Source organism: Nuphar pumila, chromosome 11 (assembly GCF_984573655.1).
Source record: "Nuphar pumila chromosome 11, dmNupPumi1.hap1.1, whole genome shotgun sequence".
Classification (NCBI taxonomy): domain Eukaryota; kingdom Viridiplantae; phylum Streptophyta; class Magnoliopsida; order Nymphaeales; family Nymphaeaceae; genus Nuphar; species Nuphar pumila.
This window is the reverse complement of record NC_143259.1, coordinates 116,649,733-116,677,594: the sequence shown is the minus strand read 5'-3', so window position 1 is coordinate 116,677,594 and position 27,862 is coordinate 116,649,733. Positions and strand designations below refer to the sequence as shown.

At 40.0% G+C, this 27,862-nt stretch overlaps 2 protein-coding genes and 1 pseudogene across 4 annotated transcripts; 1 reads left to right on the top strand and 2 right to left on the bottom strand.

Annotated features, from left to right (window-relative positions):
• Positions 1-2,116: 2,116 nt before the first annotated feature.
• On the top strand, positions 2,117-7,653 carry LOC149823024 (organic cation/carnitine transporter 4-like). The gene is made up of 2 exons (XM_089980492.1): positions 2,117-2,587; positions 6,214-7,653. Exons 1-2 carry the CDS (start codon positions 2,182-2,184, stop codon positions 7,374-7,376), a joined length of 1,569 nt encoding a protein of 522 aa, XP_089836618.1. The 5' UTR covers positions 2,117-2,181; the 3' UTR covers positions 7,377-7,653.
• A 1,013-nt stretch (positions 7,654-8,666) lies between these two features.
• LOC149823023 (dolichol-phosphate mannose synthase subunit 2 pseudogene) lies at positions 8,667-12,210 on the bottom strand (annotated as a pseudogene).
• On the bottom strand, positions 12,015-27,315 carry LOC149823022 (histone-lysine N-methyltransferase ATXR3-like). Of its 3 annotated transcripts, none has more exons than XR_016425863.1 (21): positions 27,193-27,315; positions 25,444-27,053; positions 24,457-24,513; positions 22,562-24,366; positions 21,898-22,473; positions 21,700-21,800; positions 20,715-21,558; positions 20,425-20,628; positions 20,218-20,289; positions 17,582-17,692; positions 17,401-17,501; positions 17,077-17,176; positions 16,903-16,998; positions 16,503-16,670; positions 16,291-16,416; positions 16,155-16,208; positions 15,570-15,817; positions 15,364-15,472; positions 14,964-15,266; positions 12,285-13,815; positions 12,015-12,191 (listed from the first exon to the last, which is right to left on the bottom strand). XR_016425863.1 is itself a non-coding variant. In XM_089980491.1 (20 exons), the coding sequence occupies exons 2-20, from the start codon at positions 26,891-26,893 to the stop codon at positions 13,639-13,641; spliced, it is 6,702 nt and encodes a 2,233-aa protein (XP_089836617.1). In that variant the 5' UTR covers positions 26,894-27,053; positions 27,193-27,315; the 3' UTR covers positions 12,211-13,638. The 3 variants fall into 3 exon arrangements, 1 of the variants encoding a protein (XP_089836617.1); XR_016425861.1 differs by lacking the exon at positions 12,015-12,191 and having other exon boundaries at positions 12,211-12,474; positions 13,067-13,815; XM_089980491.1 differs by lacking the exon at positions 12,015-12,191 and having other exon boundaries at positions 12,211-13,815.
• Positions 27,316-27,862: the final 547 nt, after the last annotated feature.

Here is a 27,862-nt window from a genome sequence, read left to right as displayed (position 1 = left end):
ATGTATTAATTGGACCTTTGAGTCCGAACTTAGGTCTTAATTAGGTCTTCTTATTTATCACTATACCTGAATCCTATAGGGTTTGGTATGGGTTGGTTCCGGGTAAACCCGACTCATGTACAAGTAGATCACGAGCAGCTCATCTAACTTCCAAGCCCTAGATAGGGCCAACTTGTGAACCGAGACCTAACTAAACATCGATTATTTATTTAAGCAGGACTAGTGTTACATGTATTTTGCTCATTGTCTCGGAATCATAATAACCAATATCAGCCATGTTTTGAGACTTTCATGTTTTTATCTAAACATTTTGAAATTATTGGAATTTTATGGTTATGTTTATGCGATGTTGACTCGTTTTGATTATGTTTTTACATCTTTTAGTTTTTTAGTATGCTAGTAAAATTTCAAGATTTTTCTCGGACGAGTCACTAGACTATGAGAACTAATGTGTGAACGGCTATTTTCATGATTTTTTTGTTCTTTTCTCTTGAATCTAACCATACTTATGTGATCTATATGCTTGGTTTTATAAGAATCCGCTCTTTAATAATCCGATTTTGATGCATAAACGATAATTTTTTAAGGCTTTAAAATCAATGTCTCATAATCTTCATAAATATTCAATCATTAAAAAATCACATTTTTTCATGAAAAATACATGATCCAATGGTTTATTCCTAGCAAATTCAAGCACATCCACATGGTTGGATTTGCAAAACAAGTATCGAAATTATGCCCATATTTCTAGTTAGTATTTCTCAGACAACACTCTTATAACTTTTTTTTATCGCAAATTACTACCTCCTCAGTAAGAGACCCAAAATCTGGCCTTTATGTGCAACACTGAACCAGGGCAGTTATAGGCCCTACTGTAATACGATTTTTGCCAAATTTAACCATATTAAAAGATATCAGCCCTACTTTTTTGCCACATGAAAATTTGGTGATTTTATTATGAGATTTTCCAAAATCCAATGTTGTTGGTATCGGAATCAGACCTGTAGGTGAATCGGTCCGATACCTATTCTCAAGATAATCGTTCTGAATCGGCCAAAAACTAATTAAAAAATAGTATGTGTCAATCAGAACGTGACACGTTAAAGCCATTAAAATAATATTAAAAAATAATTTTAAGCTATTTTTACATTTATTTAAAAAAAAAAAAACGATTCAGGTCAGTATCATATCGATTTTCTGGTGATAAGATACGTATCGGTCAATTCAGGCCAATACGAATGATAGGATATTTTAATATCACCTATTTTGAAACTAATGTGTTTTTATTGCAATATTATTAATGTGATGTTTATTTTTATATATTTTATTTTTAATGTTTTATATATTTTCTTATGTATTTTTAATATCACCTTGAATTTTCCAAGAAAAACAAATTTTGAATTATCGCAAGCCTTTTGCAGCAAAAATCCCAATAACGGGATTTGTGACTATGATTTGGACCCAGTCTTGCTTTCATGTAGGCTCAGTCCAGAGTCCAGACTTGGTTAAATCAGGCCCACGCCTAACCGGACCAGTCTAGGACTGATACCCCTACACCCAACCTAGACAATACTCCATAGTGACAAAAATTAATTTAGAAAATATGTTTGTCAAAAGAATGTAATTTAGAAAATATGTAAAAAAATCAAATTTTTGCTGATAAAAACAAATATCACAATAAAATCATGGTATTTATTGCACCACTCTGTCCTATTAGTCCTCGAGCACCACGGTCATATCATGATTCCAATTTCATATGTTTACCATTTTTACCGTGAAAAGAACAGGTGCCATATAATTGCACAAATATTTGTGCATTAAGCACCTGATCACCGGACAGGCCCTTAAGTTGTGGGGGTCAAGGCCTGATGGAGGGCAATCAGATGCTTAATGCACAAATTTTGTGCCATGTGATTGCACCCGATCCGGACTACCATTTAACGAGAGTCCTGCAGAAAGAGAAACTGAAGTCCACAAGAACCACACAACGGTCCAGCCCTACGAAAAAAAAGGGAGATCCCAATCACCGTCCACGTGTCAAAATCTCATGCGAACAAACTATCCCTCATCAACTTGCCTTATTAAATTGTGTCCGCTGGTAAAAAAAGACATACCATCAAAAGACCACCACTGCCTATAAGGTTCCACATCCACACATAGACCTCCCAAGGCCCTCTAACCATGGCCGGAGAAACCATGCCGGAGCCAGGCCTAGCCTCACCCTTACTTCTCTATGCCGGGACCGGACCCGGAGATGTCGAGAAGCTGGGTATCGATGCCATGTTGCAGAGATTCTCAGGTGAATTCGGCGTTTGGCAACTCCGGCACTTTGTGCTCACTAGCTTAGCATGGGCTCTTGAAGCGTTTCACACCATGGTCATGATCTTCGCCGATAAAGAACCGGATTGGCGATGCATGGATTCAGGTCTTTCGGCCTGTGGACCGACTGTTTGCAACTCCGAACCAGGTTCATGGGAATGGATCGGTGGCGCAGGTCTCTCAACGGTGTCAGAATGGGGGCTGGTATGTTCAGAGAGATATAAGGTTGGCTTGGTTCAGTCCGGTTTCTTTGCCGGATGTTTACTTGGTAAGTTTTTATGCGCCACACACACAAACATGTGTTTTGAAGATCACGTTAGATTATTTTCAAAACAGAACATTTGGACTGCACACACTCGAGGCAATTTCTTTGATACAGTTAGGCATTGGTTTAGCAGGAAATCTCAGGGTGGTATTTTCCATGACAGGACAGGACAGAACAGAACAGTGTTCTTCACAAGAAAAGGGTTTGTGTAACCAAACTGGGCTTGAAATTGGTTCAAACATTGATGTTTAAGGTATATTTGTCTAGAGGCTATTTTCTTTTAGGGCTAGGCCAAAGAAAATTGTGTTGGGACGCTGCAGGTTCAAAACCCAATGGTGTAGTTGTATAAGTGGTAGGGTCCTCCTAACCCCAGCTTGCCTTAAAAAAAAAAAACATCACTAACAGAACATTGGCACGCCTTCTAATAAAATCCTCGAGGTCCCCCTTTACCCACAGCATAGTACACCCAACAAAGAACAACTCGCTGAATTTCTGACTGTGGTCGTCCCATGTCGGGTGAGGCCAGTTTTTTGCTATGATAAAGCCTAATATAGATAAAAGAGAATCACCCTTCAAAATGGTGCACACTGGCTTCTAGTGTAAACTAATCCAACACCATTAGGAGAATCTATATGCAATACTCACATGTTTATAGGATCATGGTTCATGGATGTCACTTCCTCTATCAAATCAATATATATATATATATATATAAGAGAGAGAGATGAGATGACTGTCAATGGGTTTGTGTAATCGAGGAATGAGAGAGAGAGAGATGACTGTCAAGGGGTTTGTGGAATCGAGGTCCATGTGAATATGCGATTTTCAATGCCTGGCGTCAATAGTATAAAATGCTTAAATTTAACTTTTTTTTGTTCTTATATTTAACTTTGTTTTAGAGGAGAATCCAATATGTATATACCTTTTATATTCTTCACGAGGTTTGTCCTTGGACATTCCCCAGTCTTCACTGCGCAGAACAATAAAGTGCTCTGCCACACAAGTAAAAAGAAAGTCTCCAATGCATGAAGGCATGATGGCTTCCATTCGTCATACATATACATATAAATCGTATATAAATTGATGCAAAAGGTTAGGGAAGAAGACAAATGATGTAGCCCCCACTCATGGGAAAATAGGTGAGAGAAAAAGTTAGAAGACCTCCATGAGAACTTTTCATATGGAAACAGTTGTCAATAATAAGATACTTTGGGCATCGTTGCAATATCGTATGATTCTTGAATTTTCTCAAGATCTTGCCATTGTAAATCACAATACTTTTTCATGGTTAGTGAAACATGAAAAAGTGCAAGTTGTGATGGTGATTGCCAACTGTAGTTATTCCTGCCTTGAATCTTGTAAAAGTTGTTCCAAAGATTGGTTGTCACCAATAATCACAGCTTGAACTTTCTCAGCTGTGAGTGTTCATCCCTCATAACTTACTGTCCCATTTTACTAATTTTCTTCTGTTTGCTCAAAATGCTAGGAAAAAATTCTTATTCATGTGAAAATGAGCTATTTTCTCATGAAACAGGCGTGCTGTACTTGAAGAAATAAAAATACAAGTCTAGGACAGAAGGTCATGGTACTCTATTCGAATTAGATGTTAGATTTGTCTCTATCAATTGAGACAAAACAGCAGCAAGTCCAAAGTAGGTGACACGTGCTCATGTACATAAAAAAACAATTAGTAATGTAAGCTCAATGCAAGTCGAAACTACAACACGGCCTTTTTCTACTCTTTGTTTATTATCTACCACCATTATCCTAGATTAATCACCTTTTGGTGACAAATATTCAAAGTTAAATTGGACAACAAACTTAAATGGATAGTTAGCTCATGACTGATCATGAAGCCAGGGAAGGAAAACATCAGTATCCAGTAAGTAATCTGGTTGCCCCAAAGGGGTTTGGCATAGTGGGATGAGACCTGGGCCGCTAAGTTCAAATCCCATGGGTGCCACCCCTTGTTCTAGCAGAAGCGACTCCCTGGGGACAATGGGTAAGCCCATGGCGTTTTACGCTGTCAGGACAGCGACTTAAATGCGACAGGTAGAGCCAGCCAGCATGACTAGGTCTCTGATAAACCTCAGGTCCCTCTTGCCCATCAGGGAGTAAAGCCAACTTTGACCCCAGCAAAAGATATACACCTATGGTTTCAAACTCATGATCTCCTATTAACTTAGTGATGTTCAGAAGTTGTCCCTACCAGATGAGCGAACCCTTCATAGGTGGTGCTATAAAACTTAACCTCGCTGTTAACGTTAAGGCTATGCCATCTTAAGGTGCTGCTAAATGGAAAGATCTTATCAATGTCTATCATAGATCAAACTGCCGAATACCTTCGGCTAAGATCACCAGCTGGAGATAAGCAGACTCGATCAGGTTAGTTGGTTTAGGAGGCTGTATCTGAGTGCGGCATTCTAGAAATCAATCTGCTCTTTCTGAATGAATAAGAAAGGAAAAATTATGGAGTGATTAATCCCTTTCTATTCTGAAACTTGTTTAGAGCATTTCTTTCACATGACTACATGACTAGATTGTTTGATAGGACGGATGACAAAGTATACGAAAAGGAAGATCAACCGATATCTGTCCTAGCAGAAACAAGATGTTGAAAAAGATGCTGTAGCGCTAAAGGTCTAAACAAATTCAGAAATGATGATAACACCAAGAAATCTAATAGATTTTAATTGGAGGAAATTAAATAAATGTGGGCATATATGAACTATTTAGATAGCAGAGGTGTGACTGTTTCAGCTTGTTCTTGAAGATGATTGAACTAAGGTTGCATAAGGTCTGTAATTGAAATTCAATCTTTCAGCTATTCAATCAAAGCCTAGAAGAGATTATAACTACTTTTTGACAGACATTAATTATCAACTTAAAATTCTAGTCCAGAGGCAAATAATTTTGGTTGTACTAATTGATCCTATGGTGATTAGCATCTGTCAAAATTTCACAAAATGTGATGTCTTGGAACAACAAAAACCAAATGATTCAACTCTTGAATGTAATTTCTGCAAAAAAATATGCAATAAAAGAGATTTGAGGAATGAGTTCAGATATGACAATAAGTAGAGAATGCCAAGTAAAAAAAGGGGAAACCATGTCAAGATTTGTTTCGAGAAACATGATGAGGATACAAATAGTTTTCGCTAGATTGTGATATAATCACATCCATAAACTCCCATTAAATTGACCTCTAAAGAAAATAACTGAGGGTAGTCTCTCGACATAGTGTTAACCTGAAATAAGACTCAACCCATGAAACACCAGGATTTATGTGGCAGCCTGAGATGCACCACATCGTGAATTATGGAAAATGACGAGTTATTCTCTAACAATTTTCCTCTAAAACCAATTCTTTGAGATTATAGCCTTCAGTTTATGTCGCAGTTACAGGATTCTTTTACACGCGATATCTTAGTGGACATGATTCTATAACAGTTCAAATGATCCTCTCGTAGCATAGTGGGGTCTTTGAAACACCTGTCAAACACACCACTCTAATGACCATGCTTCACACTGAAGCAATTTCACATTCAAAACTACCTTGTTGCTGCTTAATAATACTGAACAAAGTGCTCTTTGTTATCTGATACAGCTCTTGTTTTTTTCTGTTTCAGGCGCCGGAATATTCGGCCATCTCTCGGATTCGTTCCTAGGGCGGAAAGGAACGCTAACCACTGTCTGCATACTAAATGCCATCATGGGACTCCTAACAGCTGCCTCACCAACCTACTGGGTATACTTCACACTTCGCTTCCTAACTGGAATTAGCACAGGTGGTGTAGGACTATCTGCATTTGTATTAGCAACTGAGCCTGTAGGCCCTGGCAAGCGTGGAACTGCTGGCATGTCAACCTTCTACTTCTTCTCTGGAGGCATTGCTATACTGTCTGGCATAGCCTACATCTTCCGTTCATGGCGCATGCTCTACATCATCACCTCCATCCCTTCCCTGCTCTTCATCCTCACTGTCATCCCGTTCATCCATGAATCCCCACGTTGGTACCTTGTCCGAGGCCGGACCTCCGATGCCATGAAAATCATGCAAGAAATCACTGATCGCAATAGAAAGTATCTCCCTCCTGGAATCTCTCTCTCCCTTGATGATAATAGCGGCAACAATGACCAGAAAAACACAGAAACATGTTCAAATGTTGCCGCTTCTGGATCGTTAATTGACGTCGTTAGATCACCAATCACTAGATTTAGGTTGGCCTTAATGGTGATCGTCAACTTTGCTTGTGCCATAGTTTACTATGGAATCAGCCTAAACGTCGTTAATCTACAGACCAATGTCTATGTGAATGTCTTCCTCAATGCCGTTGCCGAAATGCCTGCATTTACAATAACAGCACTACTCTTGGGGACTATAGGGAGGAGATACTTGACCATAATGACAATGTGCTTTAGTGGGCTATTTTGCTTCGGGGGTTGCTTGGTGCTAAAAGAAGGATACTATTATACGGTAGCAAGAATGATTTGTGGGGTGATGGGAATTTTCGGCATGGCAGGAACGTACAACCTGTTATTCATATACACAGCAGAGTTGTTCCCAACAGTGGTGAGGAATGCTGCACTAGGATGTGCTACGCAAGCTGGGCAGATTGGGGCAATCCTGGCACCATTGGTGGTTGTGTCAGGCAGGAGTGTTGCATTTGCGGTGTTCGGGACGTGCGCAACAACAGGAGGGCTACTGGCATTTTACTTGCCAGAAACTTTGAACCAGCCACTGTATGATACAATGGCTGGAATTGAAGGAAGTGTGGGAGGGAAAACATGACTTTTATGGGCAGAATTGTAGGTGGTGAGGGAGGAAACTAGCAATAAAATAGATACACCATTCACTTCCTATCTTTTCCTCTGGTTTATGTAAATTCTTGACAACAAAGTTACCAAGGAAAAGCAGAAAATAGTTCCCTTGCAGTTTCATGCTTGGGCCTTTAAAATGTTTACATGCAAAGCAGCCTGTTACATGGCTCTTGGTAGACTTTGAACTGTTTATTCTAGGACCACTGGCTGAAGCTTATGATGGCCAGGGGGTAGACACAACAAAGAAAGCAGCAATTAAGCACCTCTCTCTCTCTCATGCACAGTATCCTAGTTTCCTAGAGTACATGATAAGATACATCCAAGTTCGTTCATTGGCATTACATGCAGGAAGTAGGAACCCGGCACTGGTTATGATGAAGCACTTCATCTAAATTTTGGTGGAACACTAACCTTGTCCCTTATTCACATGAATCTCACCCCCATTTTCTAATTTGGTTAGCTTTGTAAAAAATGAATGAAAATGGAGCGAGGGAATTGACCAAAACCTGAGGTTCCAAAGAGTACATTGCCCCTATTCACATGAATCTCACTCTCAATCTCTACTTGGGTTAGCTTCGTAAGAAATGCATGAAAATAGAGTAAGGGAATCGACCAAAACCTGAGGTAAATTCTTATCATATGAATTTTCTTTGGATCATACTGAGAACCAACCGATGGCTACCACCATAAGTAGTGAAAAAAGAGGTTCAACTTAATAGTATCTGGAGTCTTGCCTGAGCATAACAGGACAATAATATTCCCTAGTTGGTGTTATAATAGGAACAGATGGAGCATTCAGTTGGTGCCTCTGAAATACCACTTTCATATCTGCAACTAAAAGCCCCAAGGGGGGTTGGCGTTGTGGGGTGGGGCCTTGGCTACTAGATAGGCAGTCAAGGTTCGATTCTCATGGGCATTGCCCCTCTGCGCAAGCCAATGTGTAGCATAGGCCCAGGGCCAGGGGTCCTAGCCTCGGAGTTTTATGTTGCCGGCACGACGACCGTAGGTATGGCAGGCTGAGCCAGCACAATCAGGTTTTCGTGCTGGGTGCGATTTCTTCGGGTTAATTATAAATTCAAAAAAAAAATATCTGCAACTAAAATATTTATTACTGTATCTCCTTTCTTAGACATGATTAAGATGTGATCTTTTATCACCAAAAATAGAGAATAAGTAAACCTTAAGCATCAGCGTAAGTGGTTCATTTAGGAAATTGAAGAACAGTGTACAGCCATGGTATATTGACAAGAAAGAGATTGCATCACTTAGCTAAAGCTGATTTTCTTTTCGATTTCAGTATCACATACCCAAATAAACATTGATAGGAAGCTAAGAAGTGAAACACCAATAAAAATGGGTATGATCAGTGCATATTCTTTTGACAGGAACTATTTGTGGATGAAGTGATCACTATCCACAAAAGGCTGCAAGAAATAAGAAGGAAACGTAAGGGAAGTAGAAGAATAAGAAGAAATAGACAACTTAGTGAGGAATACGAACGACGAATAAAAAGTGAACATCTAGGACAGTGACTAACCAGAATGATAACTCAAAATGTGTAGTAAGTGAAGATGGATAAACTGACAAACTGATGAGTGACAGGATCATCCCTACAGCCTTGTCTGCCAGTTCCATCCGTTCCAATGCCTCCTTCCTCTTGAGATGGCAATGCACCCGCTTCCTAATAAGAAAAATCAGAATTTTTTAATTCAGAAAATAATTGCAAGAATTGAAACCTCTGATAACTATGAATAAATATCTAGTTTCATGATATTGAACATGAATCCAACTTGCATATTAACATAGTACAAAGAGGAGCTCACAAATATTCATACCAAAATTAACAAAAAAGAATACCACATTGGCTCATCACAGAATTCCATAGGACAAGGGGAAAACAAATCAAGCATGTTTTTCTCCACATTCATAGCTTCATATTAGATAATGCTTATTCCATTCGCTGCAATAACTCTATCCTCAATTGGTGACACACACAACTTCTAGGACAGAGGCTGGTTATAGAAAGCCATCTGTTCCTACCACTAACAAACATTAGTATGCCGTCCAGAATAATTCTCTCTCTCTCTCTCTCTCTCTCTCTCTCTCTCTCTCTCTCTCTCTCTCTCTGATCTGTGATTAAAAATAAATAATATGTAATTTATGACACAAAAATAAAAAATTATTATGTGCGGTTTATTATATATAGTAATAAACATAACTTCAAAAATTATATATATATATATTAAATATATTTTTAAAATATTGAAAAATAACATTTTCACTATTTGAAATTAAAAAATAGTGTGTTATTTGCAAAATCTCACAATGAACTTGATGAAACGTAAATAACACATTGGAATCATGATATTTTATATTCTAAACATAAAACTTTTAGAAAATATAGATAATTGCATAAGAGTTAATTAGATGAACTAAAATTGTGTCATTTTGGTAAAATACCTATTTATTATCATTATTTTAATATTAAATATTATCATTTAATTCATCCTCTCAATTTTGAATGCTAATAAATTCTCATCCAACAAGTACCAACACCAAATGCAATTTTTGAAAGTAGAAATATTTTTAAATCTAGCTTTGAAAAATTGAAATGTTTTAATGTTTTGAATTAATGTTTTGAATTTTAGCAAAAAATGTTTAATCATTTTACCAAAACATGCTTTTAATTAATGCTTATAGTTAATGAAGTTTTAACATAGTAACTAAAGACTCAGCCGTTGTAATTTGGTCCTTATTTTTTTTAACTTGGTTAGGTCCCGATCCGAGACAACTCGGGCTATTAGTTTGGCAACTGTGATTGTAAGAATCTGAATTCAAAATTAATGTCAGACTCGGATCAAATATCTGGTTGTATCCACATATTCGATCAGGGCTGCCTGATGCAGGAACAGGTCCAGTCATGAGTCCATATAAAGATGGTGTCATGCTTTATAAAGCTGCAACGGTTCCTCCAATTAAAATTACTATTAACTAAGGGGTACATTCGGGTGCCTCAACTAGACGGAATTTGAAATCATTCTGATTTAAAACAGATTTCAGGCTTTTTAGGTTTCAAGCTATTCTGTGAGAATAAACCGAACATTATTGAGGAAGAAAGAGGATATGTATTACTCACAAGTGGTCTGATCATCTGGTAGGTTTTGTCACTAAGTTGAGAGGACGTCACAAGTTGAAAACCGACAGGTGTCGTATCTTGCTACAAGGTCAAGGTGTACTTCTTAAAGGTTTTACCAACCGGAGGCCAGCTAATGTGTTGTCAGGAAGGGTTCCTAAGATTATCCCCAAAAAAGGGATATCTATTATTATTATTATTATTACTGTTCATTTTTAGTTTTAGCGTGAGTTTCTGGTTTGCTGTAATATTTTATTCAAGATACCGAATATTTATTTTAATGAAAAAATTATCAGATGCCCTTCATCTAGAGCATCATCGGCTCTGAAAAAAAAACGTGAGATCCATCTACAAAACACGGAGTCGATCTAAAGCATTTGGGTCATCGCATGGATGAAGGGCATTCAGACATTACCGTCAGAGCTCGCCCATCCAAGCAATAGGCATCTCTCTCGGGTGGATTAGATGCCGTCCATCTTAAGATGAACGGCTTCCCATGGCGCCCATGACTTGATTGGATCTCTCCCTCCCTCAATCAGGAAGGAGACGTGGCAAAAAGTTATTGGCTGCAGAAAAGGAAACCATGTGGGGGCGGTAGCCTAATGAATTGTCATATTCCCAACGCCAGCCTGTAAGGAGTTAAAGCCTTCTGTTCTGACTTTTGTTAGGTAGAGACGTGCTTTGAATGGTTCCTCCCCACTTTTTCTAAGCAGCCAATCAAAACCCTCAAGCATCTCACCATCTGGACCGTTCATATTGAGAATCCTTGTTTCCCCATACTCTCTCTCCATCTGGACCGTCCATATTGGGGATATCTCTCTCTCTCTCTCTCTCTCCCCCCCCCCCCCCAATTGGTATTAGGGTATATTCCTATGTACCCAATAGCGTGAACCTCATGATCAAACCAGCCTCCATGGAAATTTCATTTTTCACAGAATGGTTTTTGGTAGGGTCTTTGCAGTGACCTACCCTAGGCAGTGCGTCTGATTTAACCCTAGGCCTCTCCGGTTTCAGATACCCCCTCCCCCCACCAAAACAATCCTCTGAGATCACGGAGAAGAGATTTCCTACCCCCACAAACCCTTGTACAAATCTACAAGCCCATCTTAGACCAGAAGAGAGGGCTTGAGGTTGGCAACCCACCATGGTAGAACCTGCACATCAAATCTGCACCATCTAAAACCCCATAACGAGTGGTGGGAGATGGGAGATCACACCAGAAGACTCAGCCATGGAGATCAGCAAGAATCAGAGCAACAATGAGTATGATTTTCTTGGATTATGAATGTATGGCATTGAGCGTAATGGCATCAGTTGTTTGAGCAAGAGAATGAGAGAAAAAAAAGAGCCTTTGGAAAAACTAGGCCTTGTCATTTCATCCAACTTTCCCACTGAAGAGTTTCATTTTTTCCCAAATAACCCTCCCCAAACTCTCTCTCTCTCTCTCTCTCTCTCTCTCTCTCTCTCTTCATAATGGTTCTGAACTACAATATCATGTAGTGGTAAACAATCTTGTTTTGGAATTTAACCACCAAATGTTAGATCTAACCTTATAGATATGGTTGGCGTGGTGTCTTACCGCGCTAATAGGTTTAATCTTGGCCAATGGCTTTCGTCAAGTTTCGGCATCATCTCGCTTGATGAACGATTCAGCTGAAATGAGATTAGGAAAAAAAAGAATAGATGGTGATATGAATTAATAGGAAAAAGCCAAACAAATTATTCTTACAACTTTGAAAGTCTAACCAAAAAATGAAGCTTTTAGATCTCTGCTTTGGCATGGGCACCAGCCAGTGTTTTCTGAATGACCATCTTCTGTTTGCTTGTTGCCATACACGATCGCATGTTCTTCCCTCTCATGCCACTCTAAAACACTTGGATGGGTGGTTGTGCCACCAAAGCCTAGAATGAATGGTCTCTCTGCAGCAACCCTTTTCTGTCAATCAAATCTAGGTAAGACGATCAGACGATGTTTAGAACTTGAGATTCCAGTGAAATAGCAAGAAGAAATTCCCAGAAACTTATATATGGATGGTTAGCTCAGGCAACTTATTGGGCACTATGAATTTTAATTGTGTGACCAGCCATCTGGGTATATCATAGACATGTCAACAAATGTTTTGCTTCCTCCCCCCTCCTTTTTATCCTCGAGAGCATGCTACCCTTGTTGTCATTGATCTTCACCTTCTTTTTTCCTTTTTCTTAGGTGGAGGGTGATTTTCTGTTTGTTTTTTTGTTATTACGCAATCGGAAAGGAGACCAGCAGTGCTGGAAAGTCCTGCCGAGCTATGGACGCCATGCCCATGGCGTGAAATCCTGAGGCCACCCTCCTCGCCCACCAGAGTGTGAGGGTGGGGGGTGGGTGAGAAAGTCTTTTTTTGGGTAGGGGAAAGTTTGGAAAAACGAGACTAATCAGTAATTATTTTGCATTGAAGCAACGTTTTCTTTTTCCTTTGCATTAGTGGCTGCAAGAAAATTTTGAGTTTTAGAGATCATGATATATTTGTTACTGTGAGTGCAGGTTGGACCTGTATCGATTCCACAACTCGGACAGAGCCTGACCAATGGTAGTTTGCTTGGGCCAGCAAGGACTGGAGAACTGATCTGTTTGGAACCAATTGGAACCAAACCCAGTTGGTTCATTCAGCTAGCCGGCATAGACTGCAAGAATCAGGCTGACTACCGCCCCCACACACATCAATCCACAACCTGGTTGCTGGGTCTGTTGGGAATCCATGCAGATCCACCTGCATCAAGCAAATAGATGTAGAAGCTCCAATCCCCACTGAGCTGCAGGCTGAGTCAGTTGAAGTTTAGAGAAACCCAGCAGCGAGGACTCCTTTACCATTTGAGAATTAGAACTCAAAAGACAGAACAATGAGGTCAGAAGAATGGTGAATGGTGCTATTCTTAAATTCTAACAAGTAATGATACATGATGAATACAAAGTACAAAAATAAGAGAGAAAACTGTACATGGAATTAAAAGAGGAAATACACATGTTTTGAAATGATTACCCAACTCCCGCACAAACGAGAAGCTGTGGAGTTTGAATGGAAAAATAATCATTCCAAAACAAGGGTGTCCCCTCCCACCCCTGTCATAGGTCCCATGGAGCCTGGCATACAGTTGGTCTGGTCCTTAACCACTGCATCATCTCCCTGTCCAACGCCGAATTGTTGACAACAGCATCCATCATGGGACTCCCAAATAACCACTGATTACTCTTGAAAACCCATATCTGGTCCTTGGGCCATGGTGTCTGCGGCTGCTTTTCCTGTTAAATACAATGAAAAATCACTTACCAATATACCATCACCACAAAAGAATGCCTGGAGAAACTTGCAACACCAAACTTAACAAATGGGTGTCAAGCTTGTTCAAATAGGTCTATAAAAGAATCTAAAAATCAACAGCTCATATTTCATCAAATATTTCAATAAATGATTATTTTCTAATCAAAGTAGTTCCATCTAAAGTATGTTTCTAGCAAACAAGCATTAATAAACACCTCTGCAGGTTAAGATTATACAAAAATTGCTTTGCAACACCAAAAACTAATTGGTCCATTCTCTAGACTTAAGCTAGCAAACGGTCATCATGATTAAATTACAAATATATCATGGAATTTTTTAATGCTTTTGGTTACTTTAAAGGGGCGCTTAAATGCACCGACAATTAGTAAGCAAAGAATAGAGTGCCACAAAAAGGTCCGGGCAAAATAGGGTGTGCGAGCAAACAAGTAATAGTACGTGTTATTTTTTGGATCGTAAGGTGTGCGAGCCCACAAATTCTGGGCATTCAAACATGCCCTAAGAGTTAAAAGGTTGCCTTTACTTTTAACTAAATTACCCAAATTCTGTTCGTGGCTTTTTGTTACGCTTTTCCTTTCACCTCCAAAATAAAGAGTATGGATCACCCATGGATGCTGTTCATCTGTGGTGATGAACATCATCAAACAACACACACACACACACACACACACACACACACACACACACACACACACACAGAGAGAGAGAGAGAGAGAGAGAATATATACTTCTCCCTAGTAAAGGAGGCATGGTCCCAATAACATACATACGACATATAATGGTATATCCTATTCCTAGGCTTATGCCATTTAATCTGAAATATGAGTTTCTGACTTTTCTTAACGAGGGACCTAACCATCTTTCCAGCTAATAGAGCTTAGCTAATGAGGGCCCCGCGTGGTTGGTAGGAGCTGTCCGTGCACGTCTTCTTGTGGTGGGACGTTGACTAATAACGGGTGGGGGTCTGCCTAACCCCAGCTTGCCTTTCAAAAGCTAAGGTAGAGCTTACCATAATAACCATGAATGTGTCATGTGCATGGTGTGTGTGTGTGTGTGTGTGTGTGTGTGTGTGTGTGTGTGTGTGTGAGAGAGAGAGAGAGAGAGCCCTTACCATTATAGACATCATCAATCTTAATGTCCTTTGACCATAAGCATGCTTTCGAGAAAGTTTCTGAGCCCTTGCATAAAAGGATGAAGGGTGAGGAAGCAATAGACATCCTCTCCTTTCTCTTGCCAAGTGAGAATCAGGGTCAGAGAAAGTCTGGTTATGCCAATAAATCAGCTGACCTAAACAATAACTTTCACCATAAGTTTTACAGTACTCCTGAAATTCTGAGCCCAACTTGTCTGTGTACTTCGGACCCAAGTCAAGAGGGCTTATGTAAACAGGCTGCGAAGTCACACTCTTATACTCCTGCATCCCAAGTACAACGTTGTTAGAAACACTCATAAATAAACAATTTTTAATGGACTATTCTTCCGGAACAAGTTTTGCAAGAAGGCGCACATACCTGGACTGTAAAGAAACAATTTGTGTATGCATACATGTGAATCAAGTCAGCTGCAGCATCATGCCTGCATTTGTACGATGATGGCAAATTTCTCATCTCATCCCGCAACCTGAATCACATAATGTTTTTCAACAAAAGGGATTGCAAAACTCTAGCAAAGATGCTAGCTGCATTTATGACAGAAATAAATATAAGAATAAGCTTACCATAGCAAGGACTTCCGCAACTCCCTCTTGACATCATCAGAACCAGTTGGATCATGAGCCCGAATTTGGGACTTTAGGTCATTTAGTAAGTCTTCATCCAGATGAAGAGCCATGGACTCCAGTAACTCCTCAACTAGCGAACCCTCCCCTTTCCAGAGAAGAGACACTAGAGCTTCGGGACTGACTTTCTGCAGGGGTGGTGGAGCTTTCCTAGGATTCTCAAACACGGACCGGAGGACATACCTCACCTGCAGCGACACAAGTCAAATCATGTAACAAACTGCTGAAAAAAATTGTTTCACAGTAACTAAGAATAAACAAATTAAATCTTAGACTAGGAACCTCCAAAAAAGCATAGCCAAAAAATGAAAAAATACACATGAAAAGGTGGGTTGCACATGCCAAACTACCAAGTTAATTCAAACCCTAGCAGAAGATGAAAGAGTTGAAACCATCAAGCATGCCACATTAGATCTCTTCCATTTTGACTTTTCAGCTCATCCATGATAGTTGACATAACGATCAAAGGATCAACAAGGACATAACAGCAGTCCACTAATCAATAGGTAGGGAATAACTATGCACCTTGTCAAGAGTAACAGCCAAATTCTGAAGCCTCTGGTTGTAGACACCCTCTGCCTGCCTCAAGCCAAGAAACACAAATAAAAAAGACAAGCCAAAAAAACCAGAAAAAGAAATAGAGATTTGCAGCAACTGTTACCTGAATGTCAGCATCACTCTTCTCAACCTCAAGGCAAATATCAGAGAAGAACTTTCTTTTCTCTTCTAAATTATGTTTAAGAATCTCCTCGGGAAGTTTGGTTCTTTCAAAATTTATATACCTCACCTTCATCCAATACCAAACAAATGAATGGCACGAAGGAAATAAATAAGCTGATTAATATAAGAAATGCAGAAAAGAAAAGGTCGTACAAGGTGAGCTGAATATGCAATTAACCAATCAGGCAATCCAGAAAGCAAGCAAGTGCCCAAGCCAGCTTTTCCTAAGTCATCATAATCCTCTTTAGAAACAGAATTGACCTCACAGGCCTCTAGCATCAACTTATGCCGATCTAGAATGCCATGACACTCCTTCATTACCTATACGCAGAAACATTAGACAACATATGGCCAAATGGACCAAGGAAAAATCCTGAAGGACATGAAGATCCAGAGAAGCCAAAAAGGCATTGCAATAAAAATATTCAACAAATATATACCATAAAGAGAAGATATTGAAAATTGAAGCTGAAATGAAATGCTGGAAGTACACATCATCCCTGGAGTCTAAACAGCAGATGCATGTGCTTTGAAATAGGAGAATCATTAGTACCTTTTGGAAAGCTCCTTCACCTGTCAAATTCAAATAGCTACCTCTGCAAACCTGACTGCCACATAAGCAAACAGATGCTTCATACTCTTCCTTGCTCTGCATGAAACATCAATATTAGGATATAGCAAAGCACATCTTTCACAAAGGCTGATAAACGTCAGAAAGGAAACACACCTCAGTCACAGAGTTATAATCAAATGTGATCTCTTCACCATATGCAACTGGCCTCACTGTATAAATTCCAATCTGGTACTGGCCATCTACAGCAGTTACTCTGTTTTCCATGAAATGGATCAGTGAAAAAAACACAGTAAAAGGACCAGGAGGAAACCATGAAGAAGCAAAATTGTGAAAAGCATAATAACAACAATTAGGAAGGGATATTCCACATCAATAATAAAACTAAACAGAAATGGCAAAGATGTAGCAAGAACCCATCATTTAAGAATTTAGCTGGGCACTACGTGTACCAGTGAAAAGACAAAATCTCAAGCTTACTTTGCTTCACAATTCGGCCGGCAGGAGTGACAGATTCGGCTTGCATAATTTGCTTTATGCATAGCATCAACAACAACAAGATCATAACCATCACGGTCGCCCTATAAAACAAACAGAAATAATCATTAAGGATAAAGAAATCTTGATTGTGAAAGGCAAGAACATGATCAAGAAAAGGGACCTTAGGTCTCTCCAGATATATATTGTAGAACTCAGGTGCCGGGTCTTCACTATTCTTCTGCAAGAACCTGATGCCATCTTGCTTTTCAAACCATTTCCAAGCAGGGTACACCTAATACCATCAGAAAGGACATGAGTTCATGGCACAAACAGAAAAAAAAAAGGATTTCGCAAATGCAAGCAACAACATCACTGAAAAGACTGAAAACAGAGAACTTAAGTGGTTCTGATATTCATCAAGAATACAAAATGATCACATCAACTTGTAAAGTGTATTACTGAAAACTGAGCATCACTTTGTGGAACAAAACAGCCAAAGAAAACAAAGGAAGGGCATTGACCATAACATAATCCAAGCAAACCCATTGTGCATCTATTTTTATGAGTGAAAGATATTATGAGTAAGAAACAAGCAAATGAATTCCTGCCTTGCATAGTTCTTTTATGTAAATTCTATAGGTGCCGATACATGGTACAACATGGTCGTTTTCCGCAAGAAGGGAGTGAGGGTATGTCTGGGCTGTGTATGTCACTTGCATGCTCGCATATGTGCATGCATAATACACAATTTATCACATAACATTAATAATATATCTTTACACATGCACGTGCATGCAAATGGAAAACACATATTTTTTATAAGAAAAAGTAGAAAGCATAAAATACATGATTATAAGATTTTATGACACTGGATGCCTTATAGAGTGTTTATTAGAAACCAAATTGAAGAAAGAAACTTCAGCTTGACCCTATGGGAAGCCTTTCTGCAAAATGAGGATAATACAGGAATTTAGCTGCAACATGATGTTAACTCGACTGGTACTATTCCTGATAATTTTTATATGGGAAAAAGCTACTCGGCACCAATTGTCTAAAATAAAAAGTTTTCAGGGATTTCACAATGCCCTGACCTTTCTAAGATTAGAAGGGAATTGATAAAAGAGCAGTTCTATAAAAATATGCTCTTCAGTGGCTAACTAGTAATAGTTGTTGTATCAAATGTTGCACTGACCATACATCATCTCCCTCCAAGAAATATTCACCTATGCATTCTTGATGGATCAATTTAGCATTCATCCTCAAAACAGAGGTTTATTCTGACACTAGAAAATAGGATTAACCACCAAATTTCCATACACACACACAATAAAAAAGTGTCATAAAGAATGCACAGATACATGATTGAGATAGGCCTCACTATGTTGTATGCAAGTAGGCTAAGAAAAGATCCATGATCTGAATCCCTTGACATTGTAGTATTTTAATCAATCTTATTCAAGGATTCTTGAAGGAAAAGTTCCATACTGAGTGCTTTTTAGAAAGAACCAAATTATTCCTTTGAGGTATTTGGTTGTGAATGTTATGTAAATATTGATGATTTTTTTTCATGAAAAACTCTCATAATATGCTAAACTGTGGAGATTCTTTAGATATGTTGATCATCATAAAGGCACAGGTGTTCAATCCTAGAACTGGGAAAACATTTATTTCCAAGCATTGCAAGTTGGGCAAAATACTCATGGTTTTAACCCCATATATATATATATATATATATATATATATATATATATATATATATATATATATATATATATATATATATATATATATATCAACAAAATCTGTTGCACGGCTGATTGATGGCATTCTTGTAATATAGCTGAATGATATGTCCATTGTTGAACTATAGGGGCACGTGTGATACCACCCACTATATAGAGTCCTAATATAAATAGCTAATGATGTGGACATCCAGCCCAATCAAATAAGCTGGACAGTTGCTCAGCACCTCTCCTTTTCTCTTCTCTCTATCTTCTATTCTTCTTTATTCAGAAACCCAAAATATGGGCACCTGCATCCTTACCACAGCACATCTTCCAAGCATGCAATGATTAGTTGACAAGTTAAATAAAAATCAAATGAGGCTAGCCACTAAAATCCATCTGCACAGAGGGGCAAGCTCCACTTAGCCGATAGGATAATGTCATTTCAGAGGGAGTTGGAAGAATTGGTTCAATTCAAACCAAAGAGAAACTTCTTGATAATGGATATTAACAGACTTGGCCATGTTTCAAATCTAAGTTCTATTAATAATGGAGTAATAGGTGAAGCAGTATGAGTAAATTTATTGAAAAGTGGAGAGAGGGGGGGAATGTTTGTGGAATGCATACAACATGTCTGCAAAAAACTTCTGACTTCACTCTCTTATATGATTTGCCTCAGGTAAGAATTCATACAACAAGGGAGCAACTAAACGCACATAAATGAGCACCACAAGGAACAACAATTTTTCCACATCCAAAGCATCAACAGTTGCATCTCAAGAAAGAACATCACAATGAGAATATCCAAAGCATCACACACACACACACACACACACATATATATATAGAGAGAGAGAGAGACATATAAAGAGAGATTAGTTAGATCCCTACAGAACCCTTCAAAAATCATGTTTGCAAGTACCTTTTGCTTGATCCAAACTGGTAGAAGTGTTTATCACAGTTTAATTGAAAATATAAGATTTTCATGTCAAAATCAAAAGCACATTTACTAATAAACCAACCATGTAAATGCATCTAAGAGGTCAGATTGAGCAGATGAAATTCGCATAGTATGGTACACACATACACATACCTCTCCCAAGAACTCCACAACAAAATCATCTTCACCAAAGCCTTCTATCTTGTTGCAAACAACCCCTAATCCCTAATCACAATATAAATGAGAATTAAGAAAAAGACAAAAGCAAAAGCAAAAGACAATTTGAAATAGTCATTTGCAAAGCTATATCAGAATTCACATAATTATCTTAAGGAGAATCATCATTCAACTACAAATTACCTTCCTATATGCAACATAATTATCATCAGGCCGACTCTGAATGGACTTTAAGAGAACTTGGCAGATTTCTAGAATGTGTTTGTTACCACCTTCTTCAGCGTTCTTATGAATTTCTTCAATAACAGGTTTCAACTGGTACTCCATCGGGGCATTTCCACTACCGGTAAAGCACCTGATTTGCTTATTCAGAGCAGGAAGAAGTACCTGAAAACAACCAGCCATTAATTCCCTATGCAGTTCATGAACAAATTGATTGATGACAAGACCATCATGAAGTACCACAAACTCACCTCTTCAATGAAAGAACATTGCTCTTGAAGAGGGCAATCCAGTTCTGGTATGGAATCAAGGAGGAGGTTGTGTGTGTAAGGATCAATCCCATAGACCTCCTGTTCTAGAACTTCGTCTCCAAGCTTTTTTCTCGGTCTATAATCCTTTACTTCTGGAATTTCTAGTGACTCCTCAACACCTTCTTTTTGTGCAGCAAGTTTTTCACCATAGTCGTCAGGCAAAGCAACTTGCATTTTCCGCCGCACATATTCCTCATCCGCAACAACAACATAATGATCAATCACTTCATACTTCCTAGTGATTGGAGGAACAAGGCTAGCTTTTGTCATGCGAGCCCCCCATTCACGTTCCTCAGCCATAGAATCAAAAGATTCATATTCCACTGTATAACCATCTTTCAAATTGCCACGTTCACCGTCAGAATGCAAGTCCATCTCCACATCTGTCTCTTGAGCAGTATCCTCTCCATCACCCTTACTGTTCTCTGAAAAGTCAGACTCATCTGTTGTTTCACTATCTGAATCTAAAGACCTCTTATTTAATCTAGACAAGCGCCTCCTATTTTCCCTGTCAGATGCATAGTCCCCAAAATCAGTAACACCATTCCCAAAGGATGAGCCATTCCTCTTAATAAATCCTCTTATCTCACTGCTAGCTTTAAACTCGTTCTTCTTGTTCTTGGAAGAAATTGTGCCAACTACTGGAGCTGAGCCATCTTTTAAAGTCCTTGCTGTCTCATCAATCTCATGTGACGGTTTAGAATTCTCCTCCAAGCTTGTAACAAGTTTCATAAATTGCCTGATGATGCGAGTCATATCACCAGTATCACTCCGCGTATTTACTCTGCAAATTCACAGAGTAAAGCAAGAGTGAAAATTTGTAGCAATATATAATTAGAAACAACGAAAATAAGGTTGGAAGTGGAAACTAAATATAAGCAACAATAACATGATGTAACAAAGAACACCAAAATAGCGACTATACTTTATAGCATCGCGGCACATTCGGCTAATATCATCCATAACTGACTCCAAGCCATGCGAAAGATAATATCCATTCTGCATCCTTTCTTCAATTTCAGCCACCTAACAAATAAAAAATCATAAGGACATTAGAAAAAAAAACTGACAATAAACACAAATATTCCTGCATGGAACAAAAAATCATAACTTGGAGTGTTACCTTAGGAAGAAAGAATTCAAAAGTATTTTCTCTCATTATCTCCTTCAGACCAAGCACAAGAATATTCTCCTTTTTCTTGTATCTCCTCGCAGACAATGGCAAAGATTTCCCTGGAAACAAACCCTTCATATGGGCATTCCTTGGGAGAATTGATGGAAACTTTCTCGAACCAACTGATTTGGAATTCTTAAATTTATTATGATATAAATTATGAGATGGATCTTTCCCAGGAACACCACGCCAAGGATCTCTGGTACTTACTTTATCATCCAAGTAACCATCTAAGCCTCTTAGTGCCCTGGAAATCAAAGAGTTTTTTGCATTTATCTGTTTAAGATTTTGACCCCTATCTGAATCTTCTGCAGCATTTATGTCATCAATAGCAAGAAAACTACGACTCTTTCTCCATTTAATGTTGTGAAACTTTTGGGGCAAATCATTGAACTGGCTACATCCTCTTATATCTATGGAAGAAACAGAAGGAAAAGACTGGAGAGTTTCTTCAAGTGCAGCAGCCCTAATACTTGTACAGCCCATTAAAATAAGGGATATGATTTTTTCCTTGTTATAACCACCCTACAAGAGAGAAAATAATTATATAAGAGAAAGGTGGTCTGGAAGAAAAGGACAAGGGAAAACATATAAAAAAAATGAAAAAACATACCATGACATTCTGGAATATAGAATCAGTACAATCAGGACCCATTTGTGACAAATCAACCTGCCTGCAGATATCCTTATAGAATTTGATCGCCAGGTTCCAGTGCTTGCAAGTAGCAGCAGAAAATGCAAGAGACTTCACGTCAGCTCTCATAAAGTGGAAGACTCTCGCTAAAATACGAGTATTTAGCAGACCCCAACTTTCATCCCCAACATGGGGGCTGTTGCTGCTTTCTTGACCAAAACCAGCATCTTTACATATACTTTCAAAAGAGACTTCATCTCTTTGTTCCACTGATAAATCATCTTCATCATCATTGTCTTCTTCACTTCCACCAACAAACAACCTGGGCCTTTTTCCAGCCTGGGCATACATGGAAAAATCATTAGAAGAAGGAAAGGAGCTTTTAGCATTTGAGGAAACCCATGAAACCAAATTGGCTGAAGAACTTTTTTCGACTGCTTTCTTTGGTTGTTTTGCATTCAACCATGGATCCAGGACTTCATTTATGGCCGTGGCAAATTCCCGACTCTTATAAGATTTCATCACTAGCTCATGCAGCCTACCACGTGTGTAACCAACAAATTGTGGATGCAAATTATGGAAGGTGATAGCAGTGGCCACAATGTTTTCCACAGGCCCAGTTTCAGAAGTACAACTGGAACCTTGAGCCTCTGCCATTACCTGTGGATCAGGACGATTTTCTTGAACCTGCCTATGAGAGCCCTGAAAACTACCAGTGGGTCCAGAACTCGACTTCAGATAAGAGGTGACCACTACATCAGAACCAGGTTTTGCAATCATTACCGGAACCCATATGTTATCTCTTTTCCTGTACACACTACTGCTGCTTGGAAGGGTACCATTGGCAACTAAAGCCTGCAAAACAGAGAATGAGAAAGGGCCTTTTTCATGTCCAGCACCATTCAGGTAGTACCACTCTCCCAGATTCAGATTTAAATCATCTACTGTAAGAACACGGCTTCTTGTTGCATTTACATCAGCTCTGCACTTCACTAATCCCTGTGAATCTTGTAGCTGAGTCCTGGAATAAGATGCATCTTCAATAGATGAGTTTTTACTGTCACATATATCGGACTGCTGACTCTGTGCCTGACCAGACCGTGAACCCTGCCACTCATTTCCTTGGTGCAGCTTAGAACGTAGCTCTCTAATAACAGAGGGATGGTTCTTGACCATAGAAGCATTATTTCTTACCACAGGTTGTGCCAATCCTCTACAAACCTTTGCAACTATAGGCTTGATTTGAGCTGCTCTGTTTACAGATATACCTCTGTTAACTTCAACATTAATGTTCTTCACCACTTTTGAGAAATCATTTGAAGCATGAATATTGCCACCAGCACCATGAGATGAAGTTGAAGAATCAGAAACTGCAGGATTTGCAGCTTGACCCTCAGATAAAGCATCTGGCTGCTGAACATGATCATTCTTTTCTTCATGCCAAAAGTAAGCCCAAGGGGGTACCTCAAGCTTCCGCAAATGTGGAGCAGGTCTATGCCAACGAGGATCCGCATAGCCAGACTTGGACATTTGACAAAGTGGGTAACCATCATTCAAAACAACTCTTCTCTTAAACAATCGATCATGAACAGCATCATCATTTCTTTTCCAATCACCACCATGACATGACCATCTCCCTGCAAACAAGCTCTTCTCGATAGGTGCAGCAAATCTAGGATCATGAATGTGGGGACTATCCCTCATCAAACTTTCGTGACCTCTACAATAGCCCTCATCCCTGGCATGCCTGGACCACTCACCATAGACATTCCAGGGGGTAAAACCTACAGTTTCAATCACAGATAAAGGTGTAAGTTCGAAGCAAATCTTAATCAGCAATAAAGCAAATAGAAAGCAGAAAGGCAATGATAGACCTTCAGAAGTACACTGATTCTCCCCCTCTGTTTCATCAGCTGTAATCTGCAATGCTTCTGCAAGACAATTTACTTCACATGAGAGCTGGAAACCAAAAATGGGGAGAAAAGTATCAAAATAATATTAACTGCACAAATGTGACGCACGCATCCTTGTGTGCACGAGCACGCACACACACACACACATCTCACACAAACACACATATGCACACACGCACATGGCATGCATACGTGCACACACGATTCTTTTTAAGAAAACGTAGAAACGCTTATACACATGTACACAATTTTTAATGAAAACGTAGAACTATCGATATTAGAAAGCCTTTGGATAAGATAAAATTAAGTGAGTTATTTAAACATAAAAAGCAACTTGAAAATTTTAAAAAAGGTGGGTTTACAGAAAAAATAAGAAATAAAATGGCCGAAACATCTTTTTGTTAATTTCTTCCTCCCTTTTCTGAGACAGTTTGGGGGCGTTCACTGGCGGAGAAAATGGCCTAAATTCAATGGTGTGAAAACTACAGGTGACGCACTGGCAACCTAGAACCCAAGCACAAACAAATACGCAATATATATATATAGAGAGAGAGAGAGAGTACAAAATCATTTACAATTTTCTTTTTTCAAATAATAAACTAAAAATACAAAATTTATAAATTTATATTTCTAGAATAAAATACGATAGCAAAAAACACATACAATTTTTATTCTTCTAAAATTTGCAAAAAATATAGACAAAAATAAGAAAATAGAAATCGTTGTAAATATTGGAATTTCACAAAAATGATAAAAGAAGGCAAAAATAATTAATTAAGAAAATAAACTCCTAGATAACTTTTATTAAAACGTGTTGAAATTTTAGGCCATAAAAAACATAAGACCGTGAAGTATAAACTAGCTCCTTTTAAAAAGCTAATAAACTAAGATGTCCTAAAATTAGAAAAGCACCACAAAAGCACTACAAACCCCTCAAAGAGAGCTTACCTGCAATAATCTCCACTTCTCTCCCAGGAAGTAAGGTAAGGCCCTTCAGGAGCTCTTCCACCCTGTCATCAATATGAAGATCCTCCAGGGGGGAGGCCAAATCATCCTCCACCACCGCGCACGCTTCCTGCAGCACAGGCTGACTTTCCTGTAGGGGTTCCAACTCTCCAGCTTCGATCAAAGCATTTCCTGACGCTTCGGGTGGGCTCACCAACTGAGTCACTGAATCTGATGCAATGGATGCCAAGTTCAGAGACACTAAAGGCGAAGCAGCATTTTCAACAGTCGCCCATCCATCACTCTGTGAGTGCTTAATCAAATGATCAGAAACCATAAGACCATCGTCCACCATCTTCTTAAGATCACACAATTTTGATGGTCCCCTTTCGACGCCAAGGTGATCGAGATAAAACCAATTGCCCGCAAATGCATGCGTATTATTCAATTCTGGATGTTCTTGAGCAACATAAGGTGGCGAGTCGCAGATATCCATATCCTCCTCCATTGAAACCAATCCCTCAGGGGGGCCACTAGCAGCTTCATCTGCAACAACTTGAGAAGCTGGCTTCTCGTCGCAATTCACACTCGAATTCTGCTTCGACTTCTCTTTGTGATCGTCGGAAGAAATCTTATCGGCGCTTTGCTGACCTGATGTGGGGCGCCGAGATAGACTCGAACGCCTCTCTTCGCGCTCAGGCCTGTTGTCTCGAATAGGGGAGCTGTATCGCCTGCTCCTCCTGCTGGACTCCCTGTAATCAGAATGGTGCAACCTGCTCCCTCTTGGAGATCTATCCGAGCGGCTAGGACTTCGAACAGAGCGATCATGGCGCCTGCCGGAATGGCTAGGGCTTCGAGCATGCCGATCATGGTGCCTGTCCGAATGGCTAGGACTCCGACCGTAGCGATCATGGCGCCTATCAGAATGGCTTGGGCTCCGAGCGTGCCGATCATGATTCCTATCGGAATGACTCGGGCTCCGAGCTTGGCGGTCATGGTAGCGAGAGTACTTGCTTGACCTGGAATCCCTGTAACTCCTGGAGTACCCAGGGCTCCTAGAATCCTCAGAGACTCTCCTGCTCTTCGAGGAAGAAGCTAAGCTTGTTCTCGAAGCTTCCTCCTGCTCGTAGCAATGCCTCCTGGACCTGTAATCCGGCTCCTCGCGCGAGGGCCGCTTCCGGTGATCACCAGAGCTCGAAGCGCTACGGTGGTGCCGCGGCAATTCCCTGGCCCTGTCCTCATCCTCGGGCACCCTGGACGACGTTGGCTCCCGTGACCTCTCCTCCTTCTTTCCTAGCTCCGCCTTCTTCTCGGGCTTCTCGGGGGATCGATCCGGGAACTGCAGGGTCGAGCGGAGGGTGCCGTAGGTCGGGGCGGGGGCGGGGGCGGGGGCGAAGCGCTCCATGATACGCTGCGACGAAGAAGAAACGCAGGCCACGCCTCCATCGCCCATGGGGGGAACCGTGAACCCCCCAACGAGCCCTAGACCTCCCCTTCCCGAGGGGCACCGGCGCTCATGCTGGCTCGATCGACCATCAAAACCCTAATTTTCCCCGCCGGGACTCGCAATGTAGGGTTTCAAGAACGCGCCCGAACCAAAGATTTCCCGAAACCTATACAAAACCAGAAGCCAAAAGAAAACTAGGGTTTCTGAGTCTCAGAAAGCGAACAAGATGAGGGAAATTACAAAAGATAGAAACTTGCAATACACACAACAACAACAACAAAGAGTAGGAAGACTATCGAACTCACCGGAAAATTCACCGGTCGCCGGCCGAATCGTACGGTTTGGCGGAGGGAAAGCAGCTCGTCTGTCCGCCAGAGGAATTCCTCCTCGAACGTTTTCTGGCCTCTCTCTCTCTCTGTTATCTTCTCTCTGAGGGAAAAAAGAGGGAAAATTTTTCGAGGGGAAAAAAGAAACTCGTTTGGAGGCGAGGACTCCTGCTATTTATTCCCAAACGGGAACCGAGAAAACCCCCGCAGAGGTCAGGCCACCGTATTCCTATACGGATTCGTACATCTGTGTCGTGATACGTATCTGGCATACCTACGGCTCGGTCAGGGAGCAGCTCGACTGGTTTGCCAATCAAATGTAATGACCGTTTTGACACTACAGCTTTCTGAATTTAACGATGGTATAAACCACGATGGCACCAAACAATGAGGAGTGTTTTAGTCATTGTGTGAGAGGAGGGGTCGACTGAGGCATCAGCTGCCGCTTCGCTGGACCCTTGCGTTCTGAGTTCAACTGCTATACGGTCTGCCCGAGGTTTGGTTATTGCCTTATTGCGGTTTATGAGGGGATGATTTTGGTGAAAAGATCAGGTGCAATCATCCTTCATCTTGGCGACAGGACCTGTCAGCTATGGACCCAAGACCTGATGGAGTGCCTAATGCACAAAATTTTGTGCAATCATATTGC